Source organism: Myotis davidii, unplaced genomic scaffold (genome assembly GCF_000327345.1).
Source record: "Myotis davidii unplaced genomic scaffold, ASM32734v1 scaffold590, whole genome shotgun sequence".
Taxonomy (NCBI): Eukaryota; Metazoa; Chordata; class Mammalia; order Chiroptera; family Vespertilionidae; genus Myotis; species Myotis davidii.
The window spans coordinates 298,933-319,947 of NW_006282381.1; the positions used below are offsets into that span (position 1 = coordinate 298,933).

General features: G+C 58.1%; 1 protein-coding gene across 2 annotated transcripts in view; it reads left to right on the forward strand.

Annotated features, from left to right (window-relative positions):
* CPNE2 (copine 2) overlaps nt 1–15,758 on the forward strand; it is a 39,472-nt gene extending 23,714 nt beyond the window's left edge. For both annotated transcript variants that reach the window (XM_015558904.1, XM_015558908.1), the window contains 7 exons: nt 342–401; nt 2,100–2,233; nt 3,011–3,065; nt 7,270–7,321; nt 8,626–8,759; nt 13,441–13,677; nt 15,340–15,758. In XM_015558904.1, coding sequence (XP_015414390.1) covers nt 342–401; nt 2,100–2,233; nt 3,011–3,065; nt 7,270–7,321; nt 8,626–8,759; nt 13,441–13,677; nt 15,340–15,447 — 780 coding nt within the window. In that variant the 3' untranslated portion in view covers nt 15,448–15,758. The remainder of the gene's footprint in view (nt 1–341; nt 402–2,099; nt 2,234–3,010; nt 3,066–7,269; nt 7,322–8,625; nt 8,760–13,440; nt 13,678–15,339) is intronic.
* Nucleotides 15,759–21,015: the final 5,257 nt, after the last annotated feature.

Below are 21,015 nucleotides of genomic sequence, written 5' to 3' on the forward strand. Positions count from 1 at the left end.
TTCTCTGCCATACAATTAGTAGGTGTAACTGATGTGCTGGGTCCTGGGACCCCCGCCTGCAATCATTTTTGTGCATGTGCGTGCGTGTGTGCATGTGCGTGTGCGTGTGTGTGTGTGTGTGTCCCCACTGGGAACCCTTGCTCTGAGTGCTTTGTCCTAGAGATCTGGGTTTTGTTGTAATCAGGTCCAGTTCTGTCGTCTGCCTCTTTTGGTCTCCTTGACCCTTCTGAGGTTTCAGGGTACAGAGCAGCGGCTTCAAGGTCATCTGTGGAGAGTGTGGCCCAGTGGAGGGCCAGCCCTCGGGCAGGGCAGGGCCCCACTGACTCCCCGATTCCTTGCAGATAAACCGGGACTACTCCTTCCTGGACTACATCCTGGGAGGCTGCCAGCTCATGTTCACCGTAAGGCTCCCCCCTCCCCAGTGAGGGTCATGCAAGAGGGACTTTCCGGGGCCCAGGCTGTGTCTGCCCTGGCGGGTGGGCCTGAGTCCGGGCTTAGCTGCAGGTCAGCGCGTGGCTGCCCAGCCCACAGAGTTTTCTGGCAACACCCCTTGGGAAGGAAAAAGCCAACTTCCCCCTCGCTGGCCACAGGCCTTCCTGCCTCACCTGCTCCCTCCCTCCTCCTTGCTCCGCTCTTTCCACACCGATGCTCACTCTTCCCCCCACATGCCAAACCCCCGCTCTGCCTTAGGTCTTGCATTTGCTGTTCCTTCTGCCTGGAACTCTCTTTCCTGGAAGGCAGCTATGCTCACCACTATACCACCAACGCCTTCAGGAACTCTCTTTCCTGGAACCTTCTGGAGGCCGCCTTGCCATCCTGCAGGCGGGACATGGAGGTTGCCCTGTGAGGGACCTTGTCTTCCCTGTTGCTCTTTCTGGTTCATCCTTTTCAGGACACTCGCCGCTCTGAGATGATCTGAAGCATTTCTTGCTCATCCCTGTTGTCCCACCTCTAGCTTACGTTTCTGCTCCGACCTCCAGCGCCTAGCACGGAGCAGACGCTCAGTAAATACTGCTGGGAAGGACTCGTTCCTCTCCTGTGGCCTGGAGTGTGCCCTGCAGACTTCTGTCCCGGTTCCTCACCCCCAGGGGAGCCTCCAGCCCAGGGGAGAACCTGCTGGTCCCATGCTCTGTCCACCTCCCCACCTGCCTCACCCACCTCCATCACCACCTCTAGGTCCCTGAGGCCTGGAGGTCAGCTGCAGGGTTAATGGGGTTGGGGGATTGGCCCTGTTGACTGTAATTGTCTGGTCACCGCTGCCCCCTCACCCTCAGGGAGGCCAGGCAGTCCCATTCCTCCCGCATGCATGTGCCCACTCAGCAGATGGGCACCGAGCACCTCCTGGGTGCCAGGCTCTAGGCTGTGTCCCTGCCGGGGTCCCTCGAAGACGAAGACATGCCACCCTGACCTCAGGGAGCCAACCCGCTCCACAGCCACGGAGTCCTAAGGTGGCCGTCTCCCCCTGGGATCCCTGTCCTAACCCTCCCCTGCCGGGCAGTGCCTGCCCCTCTGTGCTGCCCTGCAAGGTCTGGGCTGGGCTTCCCTCAAGGCTGAGAGCTGGTAGAGCCCGGATCCCTGGCCACTGTCAGCCCCAGTCCCTGCGGGGCACCTGCCCGGTGCCCAGTGCCCAGCTCTGGACCCAGTTCTGCTGGGCATGCGTCTTGCCTGCAGGTCTGATTGGGCAGGTGGGCACTGCCCTACCTGGCAGCCTCAGGTCCCAGGCCCCTTGGTGGTCTGAGGGGTGAGAGGAGTTGGCTTGGGGTGGGTGAGTGTCTGGGAGAAATGGGGGCCTGCCTGGCTCTGTAGGTGGCGGGAGCCTCAGGATAGAGGCCTGGAGACTGGAGCCGGGGAGCTGGGAGGGTGGGAGGGAAGGGATTTGGGCTCTAAGTTGGCTCTGCACCCCGTCTGGACAATAGACTTTATGCTCAGGCCACGGTGAGCCACAGCTGGCGTGAGAGCCAGAGGAGTGACACAGGTGTCAGACCGCCTATGGGAGAGGAGCGGGCTCCCCGTGTCCCGTCAGCCTCTCTGTTCCCCGTGGGTGAGAAGGGGAGCTGGGGTCTCTGCTCACACCGGGGGGTCTCCTGCCCACCCTGCAGGTGGGGATAGACTTCACAGCCTCCAACGGGAATCCCCTCGACCCCTCCTCTCTGCACTACATCAATCCCATGGGCAGCAACGAGTACCTGTCGGCCATCTGGGCCGTGGGGCAGATCATTCAGGACTACGACAGGTGAGCAGGGGAGGGACTCGCACGTCCGTTCGGCTCGGCTCCAGCCCACACAGCTGAGACGTGGCCCCGCCTCGGGGGGGTTTCTACCTGAGCGCGAAGATGGGGGAGAAATCACTGGGGTTTCCACAGACCAGTTTACAAGTGAGGCAGGAGCTACGGGAGCTCCAGAGAGAGAGGGAGCTCGGGGTATCGGGGAAACCCCCAGAGAGAAGGGGCCATTGGAATTGGGCCTTAACGGATGAGGAGGAGCTCGCCACGGGGAACAGATGGAGGAGAGGTGTTCCAGGAGGGGGCGCACAGGATTGAAGGTGGAGTGGCCAGTGGTCATTGGCCAGAGCTGGGGGGACAGGGTGTGAGGGAGGGCAGGTGGAAATGAGATGAGGGCCTTGACCGCCAACCAGGGTTCTCCCCAAAGGAGAGAACTTTCCCAGCCTTGAAGGAAGGCTGAGTGAGCCAGTGCCTTTCACTTCCATCGTGCCTGGTTTAGCGGCTGCATGAGGCCCCGTGTGAGAAGGATCTAGAAGCTGCATGCAGGCCCATTGGTGAGACGCTCTGTGTCTGCCACAGTATAGATGGGGTCAACCACACCAGCCACCCAGAGGCACGTCTGCGCTTGAGGGTCCTTTGAACAGAGTTTGGCTAGAGGGGGTGAGCTTTCTCTGTGAGCGCAAGACAGAGGGCCCAGCTCTGGGGAGGGGCGTGGGAAGGGCGAGGGCGGGTGGGTGCAGCCCCTGTCCCGTGGTCTCACGGTGATTTTTTTCTCCTCTCTCTTATCAGTGATAAGATGTTTCCCGCTCTAGGGTTCGGGGCCCAGTTACCCCCAGACTGGAAGGTAGGTGAAGCCGGACTCTTGGCCGAGATGGGATGTGAGTGTATCTTCCCAAAATTTGCTTTGGAAGGGTCTGGCGCTTGGCCCAGCTGCCCTGCCTTTGAGTTGCCCCCAAACCCATGCTCCTTTCTCATCCTGAGCCTCCCACGGAGCAGGACAGGGACGCTGTCTGCCCCCCAGTACCCAACTCAGCGGGGTGGGCCCCCTGACCCTGGGCGGGGGAGGCAGCTGGCCACAAACCCTCTCCCGGCTGAATGTGGCAGCTGCGCCCCCCTCACCTGCACCTCCCGCTCCCTCCAGGACCTCTTCGGGAAGTCGGACCCGTTCCTCGAGTTCTATAAGCCCGGGGATGATGGCAAGTGGATGCTGGTCCACAGGACGGAGGTGGGTGCGTGGGGACCGTAAAAACACAAGACACCCAATGAATTTCAGATTAACAAGGTGTGTTTTTTTTTTAGTATAACCATGTCCTAAATATTGTCTGGGAAATGCTTATACGAAAATATCCATTATTTATCTGAGATTCAAATTTAACTGGGCATCTGTGTTCTGTCTGGCAACCCTAAAGACAGGCAGGGTCATGAGTGCGGAGATGGGACAGCATAGGCTAGAGGAGGGCCCCAACCCCCGCCTGGGAATATCAAGGAAGGCTTCCCGGAGGAGGCGTGGTCTAAGCCAAGAGGGGAAGGGAAAATAAGGATTCTCAGAGTGAGTGGGGGTGGTGCTGGGGCAGGGAGCGTGGCAGAGAGAACAGCCTGTCAAAGTCTGGGCGGCAGAGGAAGCAGGCCAGTTGGAGGAACAGAGGGAAGGTGGGCGTGATGGACTGTCTGTGGAAGATGGCAGGACGGAGAGAGAGGAGGCTAGAGGGTGGGGGGCAAGCCCTGCAGGGCCTCAAACGCATATTAATGAGCAGTGGGGGCTGCTGCGGGGTCCACCTGGAGGGTTACAATCCAGTTGGCACTTTTGAAGGCTGGCTGCTGAGCGGGGACTGGCTGGGGTGAGGGTGGGCAGGATGGAGGGATGGAGAGAAGGGACGATGGCCATTTTGCAGGTGAAAGAACAGAGGTTCAGGTGACCTGCCCAAGGTCCCATTTGCAACAGGGCCCTCGATTCCAGCCTGGCAGATGGACTCTGAGGTTGATTCTCAGAAGCTGCAGCCCCTCTGATGAGAGGCCTGGGGGGGGGGGGGGGAGGGGGGGGGGTGGCGCACGGGGGCTCCTCCCCCTGCGTGTCTGTCCCAGCCAGCGTGCCCGCCTGTCCACGTTGCTTGCGGCGCATGCCCTCTCCAGAATGAGCATTCGCTTCCCACCCCCCCTTCTCCCCCAGGGAGGATGGTTTTCACCTGGAACTTCAGAGAGTGGCTACGGGACCTGCTGGCCATCCTGCGGCAGGGGTCAGGGTCCTGCAGGACCAAAACGGTGCCAGTGCAGTGGGCAGAGGGGGCAGGGAGGGCTGGTGTTGGCAGGCCCAGCAGGAGCCTGTTGCTAGGACACCAGCCAGCTTTCAGAGAACCGCTCCGCTCCGTGAGATGTTCTCTTGCGCAAAAGCCTCCTTGAAAATGTCACAGGGCCACTCCTGGGAGACCGGGGCTTGGCCAGGCTGGAGTGCCCCGGCGCTGCCCGGAGGGAGGCCGGAACCACGGAACCAGGTGGGGAGAGGACAGAGAACTCTGTCCCATCCTCCCTGCCGGGCCTGACCGCTCCTGGCACGCCCCCTCCCTCTCATTCTAAGTGGCCTTGCTCCTGCCAGGAGCCTCTTTCTGCCTTCCCACCCCAGGGCCTTTGCATGGGGCCTTCCCCAGCCTGTTGCTCCCTTTCACTCACTTCCCACAGCGCTTCTCAGGGAGAGAGCAACCCCATCGCCAGGCCTTCTGTGCCATGGGGCCTTCTCCCTGCGGGGCACTGTCCTCAGGGACCTGTGGTCACTTCTGACTGTGTGGGCTCAGTGCTGGGGGGGAGGGGGCACTGGCTTCCTCCGCGCTGTGCGCCTGCTCCAGTATGCACTTGGGGTGTGTGTTTGTTGACAGTGAATTTGGGGCCCAGGGCCTGTGTAGGCAGAGGTGTTGGTTCTGAAGCTGGGAGGAGCTAGGAGGACTGGCTCCCTGTGCTGGGGTCTCTGTTCCTCCCTGGCCGAGGCAGGGGCTGAGGGCTTGGACCTTGGAAAGGAGTCAGAGTTAGATGAAGGGAGAGATGGGGCAGAAAGAAGGCCTGGGTGGGGAAACGGAGGCTTATGGAGGGCAGCTCTGAGGTCGGCTCCCTCTACCATCTGAGCCTCCCTCTCCAGTCCTGCCTCTGCCAGGGCCACAGGGAGCGGTGTCTTAAGTAACTCACGGAGCAGGGCCCGGAGAGGGCCAGGTGAGGTGAACGGGGACCATTGGTTGTCACGGGCCACGGGGAGCCCCAGGACAAAGACCTGTGCCCAGCCGGTCCCCAGGGGCCCCTAATCGGCTTGGTGTGGCCTCCGGGCAGCTGGTTGTGTACCGGCGTTTTTCAGGCAAACCAGGGCAACACGTGTGGGAGGGGCTGTGCACGGGCAGCGCGGACACCTGTCCCCCAGGCCTGTTCCTGGCCCCGCTGTGGCTCACTTATGTGACCCAGGCATCCCTTGGCCCTCTCTGAGCCTCAGTGTTGCCACCTGAGAAATGGAGCAGCTGCCAGTAGGTAACCTGAGAGGCCCGAGGTGGAGGCTGACCTCCCACAGCCCCACCCACTTGACCCCAGGCCACGCCCTCCCCCAAAGAGAGGAAAGGAGTTGGGCATGAAGAGGTTGGGAGGCTGAGAAAGGTAAATATCAGTCCCCCCCTATCAGGGGGGACTTTCCCCCCTTGGTCTCTAAAATCTCCTAAAATCTGATTTTGTAGGAAATCGTGGGCCCAAGGGAGACCTGTTTCCCTGGCAACCGTTTTCCTCTCTCAGCCCCCTCCATGCAAGCCCCCCTCCAGATCTCTGTAGAGGCTCATGAAGTTGCCATGGCAACGAGGACCTGGGGGAGCGGCCCTACACCTGGAGCCCAGACTGGGACAGAGGAATGGGGACCTGGGCAGGGCCAGAGCCCAAGAGGGGCACCCAGGGACTGGCTCCATGCCAGGCACTTAGGGCTGAAGGAGCAAAGAACAGAACCCCGCACCCCCTGAGGAGGGAGGGGGCTCCTCCTGGGGCCTCCTGCCCACCCTCCCCTCTCGGCGCAGGAGGGCTCCCCAAGGGCTGGTGTCCAACCCCATCTCAAGGCGTGAGGGGCTTGCGTCTCTGGCCTGTTCTGCCGCGTAGCCTTGGCACCTGGCTTCCCCTCTCCGGGCCTCAGTGTGTTGGTCTGTGAAGTGGGGGCATTGGACTCCCAGCGCCTCCACTGTGGTGTCAGGAGCTAACGCGTGTGTCTGGGGTGGTCTGTGCCCAGACGGGAGCTCCCCCTGGGCCCGACTCTTCACCCGCCTAATTAAAACCCTCAACGCAAGGCAGGGGCACCTGCTGAGGTCCGTGGGTTTATGCAAAGTGAGCGCAGGTGGCAGCCTGGCCTTCCATAGACGGGAGAGCACGGGCACATCCTAGTCTGCGCTGCGTCTGTTTCATCATCTAAAAAATGGGGTAATAACTGGTCTTTCCCCACTGGGCGATGCGAGGAAGGAGCGAGGGGGTGTTTGCGAAGCAGGAACACGGGGCATGGCACGAGGTAGGGAAGGGGGCTGAGTGGGGAGTTTGAACCGGCTGGAGGAGGGAGAGTGGGGGGACCCCCTTCTGAGCTCTGGCTCTCCTGAGGCCCGGGGTTCTGCAGCCACCCAGTCCCACCTGCAGCCCTGATGGGGTCTAGTTCTGGTGCGTGTGTGTTCCCCATGGTCGGGGTGCAATGGTGACAGGGTGTGCGGGGCAGCCGGTGATGCAGGGGAACTCGTTCTGGCCCCAGCGCACACAAGAGCTGGTGATGACGGGCATTCCGAGCGCTCCTAGGCCGGCCGCCTCAGAGGCACCTCTGCCCACTCAGGCAGCCCCGATCCTGACGACGGTTTGGGGTGGTGTGGAGGGGTCTTGGGGGCCCTCTCCGTGTGGCTCAGAGGAGGTTAAGCAGATGTGGGGGCATCAGTAGCCCTGACCTTGGGGAGGGGAGCAGTAAAGAGCCAGGTGCCCACAGAGGGTGTCTGGGCGCAGCAGGGGGTGGCCTGGGACCAGGCTTGGGGCCAGGAGGCCGCCAGCTGAGCATCTTCTCTGCATTTCAGGTCTCCCATGAGTTTGCCATCAACTTCAACCCCACCAACCCCTTCTGCTCAGGTGAGCGTCCAGCCTCCCACACCTGCCCTGGGTTTGCGCTGGGTCACCTTCCTGGGCGGAGGGAGGGCGGAGTACAGGCCTACAGGCTTCCATACCTTCCTCCTCTCCCCTCCCCCTCCGGCTTTCTCAACACGAGCAAGATGTGGGCTGGAGTTGCAGGTTGGAGTCGGGCGGTCCTGGGTTCAAGAGTAGCTGCTGCCCTTTCCTGGCTGTGTGACCTTGGCGAGATCCCTGCACTCTGAGCCTTTGGCTTCTCACCTGCCCTAGGAGATGTGATAGCTGCTTAGCTCACATCACTGCGGTCAGGTGAGAATTCCGGAGAGCGCTGACCGGAAGCCCTGGGTAGACCAGGACGGGGTAAGGGTGGCAGATTACATCCCTGCCTCTCACCTCCTGCCAGCTCTGGCTGGGAAGGCCTGGCCCTGCCCCACTCCGCCTTTCACAGAGAGCCTAGGCACCCAAAGGTTGAAGGTTGCCTGGGGCAGGCAGTGGGCGGGCAGTCTGTGCTCAGCCCGTACCCCAAAGCCTCAGAGTCAGTCAGGAAAGTACTGGAGGAGGAAGAGGAGCCCCGGGTGGGTATGGAAGAGGGCGGTCCTGCCATCATGGGACTTTCAGCCTAGGATTTGGCCTGGCTGAGGCACCCCCCTTCGTGGGGGAGCCCCAAAGCTGGCCTGGCTTGTACTTGGAAGGGAAAGGCATTAAGTCCCCAACTTGGGGATGATGCCGAGACTCAGAAGCCACAAGTTGACCCTGCACCCCTGTCTGGTTTGGGGCGGGTCTCCAGAGATATTTTGTCCAAGTGCCTGTTAGTCACCCTCACTGCTGGCCAGAGACCTGCTAGAGAGGACCACAGGGCAGGCGGGATATTCTCGGGCTCAGAATGGTGGCTGTTTACAGACAGAGAACCTACTGTGTGCAGGGGCGGGGGAAGCAGCTCAGTGCCCCCAGCGAGCCCGAGCAAAAGCCACAGCGTGTCCCAAATGGACTTCCTGATGGCTCCCCGGGGCCCTGACGTGTCATCGCAGGCTTTTCCAAGCCTGCTGCACCCCCTCCCGCCAACTGCCCAAAGGTAGATTATCAGTCTCATGAACGGGAAACGGACTCAGAAAGATTAAACTTGCCGCAGGTTACACTGCTGAGAAGGTGCAAAGGTAAGATTTGAACTCAGGTCCGTCTGACTCCACATTCGGGGCTCTTTATACCGCCCGGCCCCGCCCTCCGGTAGCTTCCAGCAGGGGCATTCGGGGTAAGCAATTGGGATGAGAGAAGGCATGGGCTGACCTAGACTCTGGTCTCTGAGGCAGGCGTGGACGGCATCGCCCAGGCATACTCGGCCTGCCTGCCCCACATCCGCTTCTACGGTCCCACCAACTTCTCTCCCATCGTCAACCACGTGGCCCGGTTTGCGGCCCAGGCCACGCAGCAGCAGACAGCCACGGTGAGTAGGGGCCCAGCCCCGCCCCAGCTCGGAGCCTGTTTCCTTTCTGAAAAGGGAGAGGGAAAGCTGCGGGGGTGCTGGGAGCATCTGGGGCAACCTGAATGGGACAGTGTCTGGGACTGGCCTGGGAGTGGCTTTTCATAAAATTCCTGGGGCTTTGGGCTGGAATTGTTTGGATGCCTGCAGCCAGCCAGGCCATTGTCCTGCCCAGCTATTATCCGCCGGAGCCAGCTTTCAAAGGAATGGAAAAAAGACCCGCATTCTTGTTTAAGGGAAAAACCAGGAGGGGGAGTAGGAAGGAAGCCAGCAGCCCTCACTAGGCCCTTTCACCTGCTGAGAGCTGGTAGGACTGAGGTGGAGGTGGGGCCCCTACCGCCCTCTGGCTGGATCCTAGGTCTGTGGGGGGAGCCTGGGCCCGGGGAGGGCCAGGAGGTGCCTGTGTGTTCTGGTCTGCATCCTGACCAGCCCTAATCCTCCCAGCACTCCAGCCACGTTATGGTGACCTGGTCCTCCCTTGGGAGCCAGCTCCCTCCTGTTGCCCACCCCAGCTCGGGCGTCTCCATCCATCTCTGGGCTGCAGGAGAGGGGCCAGGGCGTCTCCATTGGCTCCTCTTACACCAAGAATGGCTACTAATAGGTCTCTACTTCTTCCCAGTCCTGGGTCCCGTCTCACCTTGCACAAAGTATGGGGGCCGTGGGCTGTCCGATGGTTCGGCCCTGTGAGAAATGGCTCACCTGTCTGAATTCAAATGACGGACTCAGAGACAGAAGGATGGTGAAAATGAGACCTTCAATACCCTCTGAGAGGGGGCGTCCGTCCCATTGTACAGGCACACCTGGTGCAGCCAGCACAGCCTATTAATTTAGTCCCTCCTCCGGTTCCTCATTGGCTGAGTACTATGGGGTCACCCATCTCCTCACATGTCACCTAGGTCTTCCCGTCTCCCACTGGGCCATTAAAAAAAGAAAAATTGGGCTGAAGCTGAGTACTATGGGGTCACCCGTCTCCTCACATGTTGCCTAGGTCTTGCTGTCTCCCACTGGGCCATTAAAAAAAAGAAAAATTGGACTGAGGCCTTTCTAGCTGCCTCCACCTCCCCTGTCTAGCTGAGGCAGACACCCCGGGGTTTCCACCAGGATGCTGGCTAACCCACAGGCAGTTCTTGGTCCCTCCTCCCTCCATTCTGTTTGCCCTGGGGAAATTCAGCAAATGCCCTCAAAAGCCAGCCATGTGAAGATGGATCACAGAGGTCCATTTCCTACAGTCCCAAGCTCTGGGAGCCCCCAAAACCCTGTTCATACGCCAGCGCCCCCACATCATGGCTGTGTGACCCGCAGGTTGCTTAAGCTCTCGGACCTGTTTGCTCACCTGAGCACTGCAGGTGACGGCACAGCACTTGCCTGCTAGCAGCACGGGGAGGATTCAGCCAGATGAGCATGCACATGGCTCAGCACAGAGCCCCACGCACCATGAGCGCTCGGAGTGTGGGTGGCTGCGTCTTCTGGGGCCGTCTCTTGGGCCAGCATTTGGTGATGCCGGGCACATTTAGGCCCGAGGCAGAAGAAAACAATCGGTGCATTAACTGATGCTTTTATACAGCTGCTTTGGGGGGAACGCTTGGTGTGGCTTCACCCGCCCTGTTCCCAGGCACACGCACATGCATGCCCACGCACAGGAAAGAGAGCAGGTGGTAGGAAGTGTCTCTCTAGGCAGAGCTGTACTCCATTCATTCACACAACACATCTTTTGTTTTTAAATATATTTTTTATTGATTTCAGAGAGGGAGAGAGATGGAAACATCAATGATGAGAAAATCATCAATCAGCTGCCTCCTGCACGCCCCCCCACTGGGGATCGAGCGCACAACCTGGGCAAGTGCTCTGACCGTAATTTGAACCATGACCTCCTGGCTCATAGGTCGATGGTCAGCCACACCGGCTGGGCCACACAACCCGTCTTTACTGAGAATATTTCTGTGTAGTATGGGGGAGGGGGGGGGCACTGTGATACGCAAGACATGGCCTCTGTCCTCCCAGAGCCTGCAGTCTAGTGGGGGGCCGGGCCAGAGAGCAGCAACCGAGATGTAAGGCGATTAAACCTGCGGTGACAGAAGTAGAGTCATAAAAGTGGCACCCGACCCAGAGGGCGCAGGAAGGCTTCTTGGAAAAGTGATGTCCAGGCTGAGACTTGGAGGATGCTTGAGAGCTAGCCTCGAGTTGTGTGTGTGCACCTGCATGTGTGAACATGTGTGTACATGCACGTGGAGCACCTCAGGCAGAGGGAACAGCATGTGCAAAGCCTGTAGGCATGGTGTGGTGGGAGAGGGCTGAGCCAGCTCCTACTGGGCCGTGGAGGGTGGTGAGGAATCTGAATCTGCGCTTGAGGGCAGTGGGGAGCCACTGAAGGGTGTTAAGAGGTTCTGGTGGGGCCAGGGGACTCTTACCACGGGGCCTTCATTTCCCCCTCTGCTCTGGCCCATAACACCCGGGCCATCTTGTCCATGGCCCATCCTGGTTGGCCGCCTAGGTGTCTGGTGTTCCCGTGGAGGGGACCTGGGAAGCAGCCTGGACCCTGGGAATTTCCCCCTCCCACTCCTACCCCAGGGCCCTCGGCAAACCCACTTCTCAGAAATAAGCCAGGGAGTGCAGACTGATCGGAATCGTGTGGTCAAGTCAGTTTCTTATCAATCACATCACAACGTTAAATGGGCTGGTGGCTGGTTACAGCCCTAGAAACCCAAAGAGCCTCCGGCAAAGGCAGAGGATGCAGGGCAGTCCCTGAAGGGTGCTGGGAGTCTGGGTTTGGGGTTCAACCTGACAGTGATGGGCTGTTTCTGGAGCACAGACAGGGTGAGATGGCCTGTGAGGTGGAGAAGAGGGTACAGGGGGCTATCCTGAGGATTGCTCAGGGTGTGGGGGAGGGGCGGGTGCCCCAAGGAGGTGCCCCATGGGCAACGCTGCAGTGGAAAGAGCTCACGGCTGGGAGGCCTTCACATCTGCTTGGGACGGAGCGGGAGACACTCAGGTGGGTTTGGGAGCTGAGGCTGGGAAGGGTGCGCCAGGCGGAAGTAAACCAGGAAAGGCTCCCATGGAGGTGGGACATCTTAGGGTAGCGCCGACCAGGATTGTCTGTGGGGACAGCAGAGCCCCTTCCCCCCTCCTACTGCCCGACTCTGCCCTTCATTCTCCCCGTCCACAGCCCCTCCCAGGTCCCTTCTGAGCTATCTTGGGGGGGGGGGGCATGGACCCCTGGGGTTGTAATGAACCCTAGAGGCTCCTGGACAGCCTGGGCTCTGCCCGTGATGGGCAAGGAGCCCGGGACTTCCATCGCCAAGGCTGGTGACCCCAAGCTGAGGACAAACGTGAGTGTGGGCATTGTGACGCGACGGTTGGCACCCAGGAGCAGGTGAAAGTCCAGTGCCACGGCTCTGGACCTCGCCCTGGGCTGCTGTGTCGGACATTCTGGCCTCCTGACGCTAGGGTGCTGGGTGAGGGTGAAGGCCCTACTCCTGGAGAGACAGTGCAGGCAAAGGAGGGCGCTGTGGGAAGAACCCCAACTTTGGAGTCAGCTAGGCTTGGTTCAGAATTGAGACTGGCTGGGAGGCCTGAAGTCACTTAACCTCACTCAGTGCATCTTCTCTCTAAAGGAGACTTGCAGTGGGAAGGTGCCAGGGAGGGCCTGTGCAGGCCCTGTGTCCACAGGGACTTCCTCACCCAGATAGCTGGTGCCCACTGCCCTGCAGCAGCCCAGGCCCTGTGCGTGCCCACCTCCCAGGACAGGGCTGAGGGAGCTCAGGCCTGCGCGCTCCAGGTCTCCCAGGGCAGACGTGTGGCTGACTGCATGGGGAGCCAACAGGGCCGCGAGGGATGGAGGATGGGAGGCCTCATCGCCAGGCCTCTCAGTTCCTGTCTTCTTGCCAGCGGGGTGCCCGGGAATATTTCTGGTGGGATGGAAGCACCCGACTTAGGGAAGGGTTGCTGGGTTGGGGGGCTGGCAGCAGCAGCCCTCCACTGCAGGGGTTCAGGCCACCATCTCCATAGCAACAGGTATCCCCAGTCAAGGGTTTGATCTCTTAAAGGCACAGTGCAGGAGCCAGCTACTACTGCCAGGACTGGGATTCGGATCATGGGTTCAGGCCTCCATGTGGCTCACCCCCTCCCTCCTTCCAGTGTGCTTGGGGGACAGGCAGGAGAGCAAGGCCGCCCAGGGGCTGAACTTGTATCCCCTGTACGTCCCTCAGGGAGCAAACGGGTGTGAAGGTGGCCAAATGCTGACCTGGGGGCTGACTTGGGCCTGCTGTCCACAACCTTGGCTGGCCTGGGCCCCAACTTCCTCTCCTGAGAAGCGGAAGGGTCGGCGTAAAAGGCAAAAGCTCTAAGTGGAGATTAGGCAGCTCCGAGGGCTCCTCGATTTATGGAGGGAAAACTGAGTTCCCCCAGAAAGGGGCCAGAGGGTGCCAAGGACAGAGCTGAGTTGAAAACGAAGTCTCGGGCTGAGACTGGGTCGCGCTTTAAACAGACAAGAGGGCTGCAGGGGCCGCAGTGCTGGAGGTGGCTGGGACCCGGAGACAGCTGTGGAGTCACTTCCTCCCATGGGTCAGAGGGCTGTGAAGGGCGGGGATGGGATGGGAGGGGGAAGGGCCCTCAGGGCCCTGTTGAGTGCCCACTGACCTCCCCACAGCAATACTTCATCCTCCTCATCATCACGGACGGCGTCATCAGTGACATGGAGGAGACACGGCACGCTGTGGTGCAGGCTTCCAAGCTGCCCATGTCCATCATCATCGTGGGCGTGGGCAACGCCGACTTCGCTGCCATGGAGTTCCTGGACGGGGACAGCCGCAGGCTGCGCTCCCACACTGGGGAGGAGGCGGCCCGAGACATCGTGCAGTTCGTGCCCTTCCGAGAGTTCCGCAACGTGAGTGGGGGCCAGGCTGGGGACGGGGGTGTCACTGGGCCCCAAGGGCCATAAAAACCAAGGATGAAGATCTTGGTATTGTCTGCCCAGTCCTTGGCTCCTCCATCCTCAGCTCCATTGGCTGAACACTTCCTGCGGGCCTATTAAGTGCCAGGTGCCATGTCAGGCCCTGCCCTGGATAAGACCATGTGATACTGTGAACACTGGCTTCGGAGGACCTGCCCTCTAACTCCGACCAGAAGTCAGTTACCCGCGTGAGGCAGATTTCAGGAGACAGAGGGGCAAGAGCAAAGGCCTAGAGGTGAGAGGCTTTCCTCGTACACCTGGCCCGGCCGCCTCACGTCCCAGATGGGAACCAGGCCCCTCTCAGGATGGCTCATCTCCCTCAGGGCCTCTGCAGGGAGGACTGGCTCCTGGAGTGACTGTGCCAAGTGCAGGTGACCCCAGGTCGGCACACAGGAGGCTGTGCCGGGCCCATGAGGAGCCTCTCAGATGCCACCCCTGTACTGCCAGCCTGTGGCCTAACTTATCTGGCCAGAGGCGCACTGTGTGGCCTTGGACAAGTCCTTGACCTCTTTGGGCCTCAGTTCTCTCAGCTATAAGGACAACCCCCCGACCCCCTTCCTCCACGTGCTCTGGCTCAGCAAGTCCCAGCAAGAACTGACTGCTCTTGCCCTAGTCAGTTTGGCTCAGTGGATAGATCATCAGTCCTCAAACTGAAGGTCAGGGGTTCAATTCCCGTCAAGGGCATGTTCCCCCTCTCCCCCCAAGGGCTCGTTTGGGAGGCAGCCAATCAATGTGTCACTCTCACATCGATGTTTCTTTCTCTGTCTCTCCCTCCCTTCCACTCTATTAACAGAAGAATATCCTCGGGTGAGCATTAACAACAGCAAAAGAACTGACCACTCTGTGTTGTACCTGGTGGTCTCACATCCCTGCCCAGTCTCCTCTGGGTTTGCCTGAGACGGTTCAGTTCCTTCTCTGGAGCATTAGCCGTCTGAGGACAAATGCCAGGCACTGGCCATCGCTCATGCTCGCCCGCAGTGACTGAGCACCCCCGGCGCCTGGGTGTTCAGCAGTGAACCAGTCACGGCCCACTTATGCCAGCCATGGTGCTGGGGATGTGTTTGCCACACGAGGAAGCTGTGCAGCAGCTTGCCTCCCAAGGGCTCTTGACCCGAAAAGCCCCCCACTGACAAATTCTTTCTAAAATGTTACTCCCAGGCACCCCAAGTGCTCAGGGTAAGAGTTACACCTAGTCCGGCTGGTGTGGCTCAGTGGTTGAGCATCGACCTATGAACCAAGAGGTCATGGTTCAATTCCCCATCAGGGCACATGACCAGGTTGTGGGCTCGATCCCCAGTGGGGGTCTTGCAGAGGCAGCTGATCAATGATTCTCTCTCATCATAGATGTTTCTCCCTTCCTCTCTGAGATCAACAAAAATATATTAAAAAATAAAAAAGAGTTACATGTAATGCGAAGGTACTGCTAACGGTGGGACTTCAGGCAGGGCCAGGGATGAGGGACGCCAGTTTAGACAGCCCTGGCCCCAGCCGATCTGTCCAGGGACGCCTTCGGGAGCAGCTCTCTGAGAAGAGTGCCCCTCACAACTGCTCAGTAACCCGTATTCTCTCCTCTCTCAACCCCCCTCCACCCTGCAGGCAGCAAAAGAAACGTTGGCCAAAGCCGTGCTGGCGGAGCTGCCCCAGCAAGTTGTGCAGTATTTCAAGCATAAAAACCTGCCCCCCACCAGCTCGGAGCCCGCCTAAGCCGGCCCCCAGCAGCAGCATGCGCCGGCCTCCCGCCCGCCCCAGGAACGTGCACGCTCGCCCTGCTTCCTTACTGGGGCTTTTTTTTTTTTTTAACCGATCCACATTTATTTTTTACAATCGGACCTCCACCCCCATGTCCCCCAGCCCAGCTGGGCTTCCTTGGTTGGAGTCGACTGGTGATGCTTCCAGGCCAAACCGGCCTCCTCTCCTCCTGTCCCCGCCACCCCTGAGTATTGAATGTACTTTGTATAATTTTTGTGGAATTATTACTGTTATTAAAGAGAATAAAATTTTTACAATCATGACTAGCTGCCGACTGAGAGGAACGTGTCCCTGGCTCACACTCTGCGCCGCAGCCCGCACCTAGTTCCTGCTCCAACAGCACTCTGCTCGGTATACTCGGGGTGATGAGGAGGCTCAGGCGTCCCTGTGTCAGCGCCTTCCTCAGCCGGGACCCAGTGGGCTCACCGCGCTGGGCAGTGAACAGGAAAAGCCCTTCCCCAGGAAGCCTTCCGTTTGGGGACCTGCATCCCACATGACCAGGGAGAGAGCTGTTGAACTGGGACGGGACCCGGCACAATGCACATGCTCAGTAAACCCTGTGGGTGAACAGAATGCACAGGCCCCACCAGCGACTGGGTTTCCTGGCCCCTGCAGAGCCCACACCAGTGTTTCGGATGCTCCCGAAAAGGGCTCAAGGGGCCTGTGTATAACCAGTAACTGACATTCACATTAAGCACCATGTATACTGGAGTTCCCCCATGTTGGCCCAGCCAGCACCACATGGTCACCACCTTCTTCCTCTTGGTCCAAACTTACACACACACAGGTCAGCAGTCCCTGCCACCCACCTGCTGCCCTTCCAGGCATCTCAGACACCGGTGTCCACCTGTGGGAGAGGCTCTCTGGCCTCAGGATGCCAACAGGGCTGCTCTGGGCTCCGACCACGACACCAGCCAGGAGACCCTCCTCTCAATCCCCTGCCACTCGCAGTTCCCGGCCCTTGCCCACACAACGCATCTTTCTCTCACCCACCTCCCCTGGGGGCCCACGCAGAGGCCTGTGTGGAACCAGTAACGGACATTGACAGTAAGCACCGCTCCCCCCTCCGTGTTTAAGTGCTTCACAGGCATAATCCCGATGAGCCCTCCCAACAGCCCATCCAGGACCACTTCAGAGACGCGCACACAAGCAGGCAGCCAGTCGCATCTCTCAGAGGCAGAGCCAGACCTTAGATCCGGGTCTGGCAGACTCCAGAGCCCACACTCGCCCGCTGCATTGAACGACCTCCCTGAGCCCTCCAAGGGTCTCTGCTGCAGCTGGTAGTTTGTCCTTCCTCTCTACTGGACCTGGGAAGCCACTCACCTTGACCTCTCCCAGGTCATGCTTACTAGTGGCGGCTACACCTGGGTGGTGCACCAGGCAGGGTCCCCCTACGGGTGCCTGGTGACCTCAGGAGCCAGTGTCTACCTGGTGGAAGCGAGTGAAGGATATCTCCATCCTAAATTTTCTTTGCTTTTTCATCCCAAGTTTTCAATGCGTCTGCTGATTCTGTAGCCACCAAAAGTCGGCTAAAATATCCCGTAGGGACACCCTCGCTTCTCCTGAGAGGGCTGCCTGGAGCCCCGATCCCCCCAAGGACATTGGGGAATCACACAAAGGTCTCCTTGTTGTTTTTCTGGAGGGGAAGACGACAGCTGAGCCATATACCCACGGCTAGCACACCCGAGCCAAGGAACCGCGTGTGCCCGAGCAATTAACATTTAGCTGAGAGGGAAGCGCACACAACCAGCTGCTGGTGGCAGCTCTGACGACCACATCTGACCCTTCGTCCTGTCAGTGTTCTTGCTACAACTGAGGAATGCCAGCAGGATGCACAGACCTGCCACAAAGCACCACAAAGCACCACTACCGGGAGCTCCGGCCCCCGCCTGCACACGGGGAGGCCGGCCTAACAGTGCTGATGGGATGGCTACTATCCACTAAGCACTGTGCCAGCTACCACACCGAGGAGCGACCTAGGTGATCTCACCCTCGCTAGGAAGTTGGTGTCGCTGTTATTCATCGAGGAGGAAACAGGCCCAGAGGTTAAGGGCCTGGCTCAAGTGACCCAGCTAGTGCATGTCTGGTCCAAGCTCACAGCCACTGTGGCACCTCTACAGAAGGTGGAACCAGGCCAAGTTCCCAGGAAGCAGCAGGGGAAAGGTCTTGGGCAAAAGAAGCGTCTCTCTTGGGCGGAAAGAAGGCAGGCAGAAGGGGAGACCCTGAGGCGGAGAATGAAAGAAATGCCGGGGGCGAGCCTGAGACACCTCTAGTCGGGCCTGACTTGCAGTCCAGGATGCTCCTGACAAACGCTCGCGCACCCGCCCCACCCCTGAATGCGAAAAGCCAGCTGTCCCTCCTCCCGAAAAAGACATAAACAGGTCACGGCCACCCGGTAGGTCCAGTCCCATCAGCTCCCTGTTCCTCACCGATGCCGTGCTTGCTTTGAACTTCATGCTCCCCTTCTCCCCGCCCAGGTGGGTGACAGGGCCACGGCTAGAGAGGGCACGGAGTGACACAAACTAGATCAGTGACGGCGAACCTTGTGAGCTCGGCGTGTCAGCATTTTGAAAAACCCTAACTTAACTCTGGTCCGTGTCACATATAGAAATTTTTTGATATTTGCAACCAGTAAAACAAAGACTTATATTTTTGATATTTATTTGATATATTTAAATGCCATTTAACAAAGAAAAATCAACCAAAAAAATGAGTTCGCGTGTCACCTCTGACACGCATAGGTTTGCCATCAGTGAACTAGATAATCCAAATAGAGCTGACAATAGGATTCCTCACAGATGAGCTTTCTCCCTTGCATAGTTCAAGAGCTGTGAGGATACTGCCACTCTGGCCCCAGCCCATGTGGCTCAGTTGGTTGAGCACTGTCCCATGCACCAAGAAGTCGGTCGCTGATTCAATTGCAGGCTTGTTCCCCAGTGGGGGGCGTGCAGGGGGCAGCCAATCGATGTTGCTCTCTGACTCTCCTCTAAGATCAATAAAAACTTTTTTTTTTTTTAAGCCAAAACCGGTTTGGCTCAGTGGATAGAGCGTCGGCCTGCGGACTGAAAGGTCCCAGGTTCGATTCCGGTCAAGGGCATGTACCTGGGTTGCGGGCGCATCCCCAGTAGGCGATGTGCAGGAGGCAGCTAATCGATGTTTCTCTCTCATCAATGTTTCTGGCTCTCTATCTCTCTCCCTTCCTCTCTGTAAAATATCAATAAAATATATTTTTCAAAAAAAAAGTTTTTTTAAAAACTTTGTACCTTTTATAAAAATATATTTTTATTGATTTCAAAGAGGAAGGGAGAGGGAGAGATAGAAATATCATGACGAGAGAGAATCACTGATTGGCTGCTTCCTGCACACCCCACGGTGAAGACTGAGTCTGCAACCTGGGCATGTCCCCCAACCAGGAATCGAACCATGACCTCCTGGTTGATGTTGCTCTCTGACTCTCCTCTAAGATCAATAAAAACTTTTTTTTTTTTTAAGCCAAAACCGGTTTGGCTCAGTGGATGGTCAGGCTCAATAAAAACATTAAAAATAATCCTAATTATTGCCACTCCAGATAACATAAGCAAGTGTAAAGAAACGCACTCTGACCTCGGTTTTTATCCCTCAGGACTAGTCATAACACCTGTTCTCTATTAAGACAGGAGCAGCGCTTCCTCCGTTTTCCTGTTCTTTGGGTCTGAACCACACGGCCTCCACTGGATGCTTTACAGGGCTGCTTCCTCTACTGGACAGACCAGGTCCTGCTTTGCTGTTCAGGACTCCCACAGAGCCTGTGTCTCATCCCAACGCCCACACTACCCGGTACAACAGAATACGGTGCAATGACCACCAGCGATTCTCAGTCTCGCCTGAGACACACGTGAGCAGAACTCTCCGCCTGAAGAGCCTCAGCCTTCGCCACAATCTAGCTGCTCTGGTAGATGGGGAGGGAGCTGGGAGCACAGATTCAGTGCAGCAAAAGCAAGAGCATGTTATTAGCCTTCAAATTAAGCATGTTTTAAATTCCTGCAATGCTTTGTTAACTTCCTCCAACGTAACAGAGGCCGCGAGGCCGCGTAATGGCCTCTTATTCAGTCACCCCACACAAAGGTCTGCCTCCTGGAACGTTCTGTAATCCTGACAGCACGGGTCACAGAACAATGAAGCAGAGAAGCAGAAGGTGCCTACATCAGTTTTACCTACACGCCTTGTTGGTTCGAATGGAACTGACGTGCCTGGGCTGCCGGTCAGGAACAATTAGCACAAAGTGGTTTCGAAAAAGAGGAAGAAACCTCAGGCATCAGCTCGGGGTGAAGGGGAGTCGCCATCTGCCAATGGGCACTGGAATGCCACTGCATGGGAAGGGGGGAAGGAGCGGGTTGGATGAGATCCAGGGGCCTCTCTGCCCACGTTAACACCGAGCAGCTTCTCTGCCTGCCAGCCTCACAGTGTCACACATCCTGTCTCTCTCCGTCTCACACCCGAGGAGGGAGAAACAATTGGCGTAGGAAGCCGGGGGAGAAAAGAGCCCGCACAGGCCCGTTCTCCCGAAGCAGGGGGCCTACAGGTTCGGTTTGGTTAATCCTCACCTGAGGATGTTTTCCCTTGATTTTTTAGAGAGTGGGAGGGAAGGGGAGAGACAGAAACATCTATGGAAAGAGACACATCAACCAGTTGCCTCCCCCACACACCCCTACCAAGGCTGGGGATCGGACCTGCAACCCAGTTATATGCCCTTAACCAGAATCGAACCCGGGACCCTTCAGTCCACGGGCTGACACTCTATCCACTGAGCCAAACCGGTAGTTTTTTTTTTAAATTACCCCTGTTCTTGAGGCCTCCATACCAGTCTCCCTCCATCCTTTTCTCCCTCCGTCTCTGAGACACAGAGGTGGAGCAATACCTCTAGGTCTTGGCGGCTCACCCCCTCGGAGCTGCTCTGTGTGGGAAGGGAGAGGAGGAGAGGCAGCAGAGAAAAGGAGGAAAGGGCCAGGGCAGCACCTCTAAGCTAGACATAGCTCCCAGAGTTAGAAGCCACAACTACAAAAGTATCAACCAAAGAGGAACCTCGGCAGAATACAGAGCAGTCAGAATATGCGGGCGGGTCCCCTAGGAACCCAGGAGCCGCCAAAACTAAGCCATCTTGTCCACAGACCTATATGCCCTTGTGATTTCTGGCTCTGATAAAATAAGGCCTATGTCTGCTTCTCTAAGGTTTAGTCTTTTTTTTTTCCTTTTAAAAAATATTTTTATTGGTTTCAAAAAAGAAGGGAGAGTGAGGAGATAAAAAACATCAATGATGAGAAATAACCATTGATCGGTTGCTTCCTACATGCCCCAGACTGGGGATCAAGCCCACAACCCAGGCATGTGCCCTGATCAGGAAGTGAACTGTGACCTCCTGGCTCATAGGTTGACGCTCACCACTGAGCCATGCCAGCCAGGCTAAGGCTTAGTTTTAAATGGGATTAGATAAAGGGAGGAGAAAGACTGTTTTCTCAGAGTAAGGAAACACCTCACAGTGAAAGA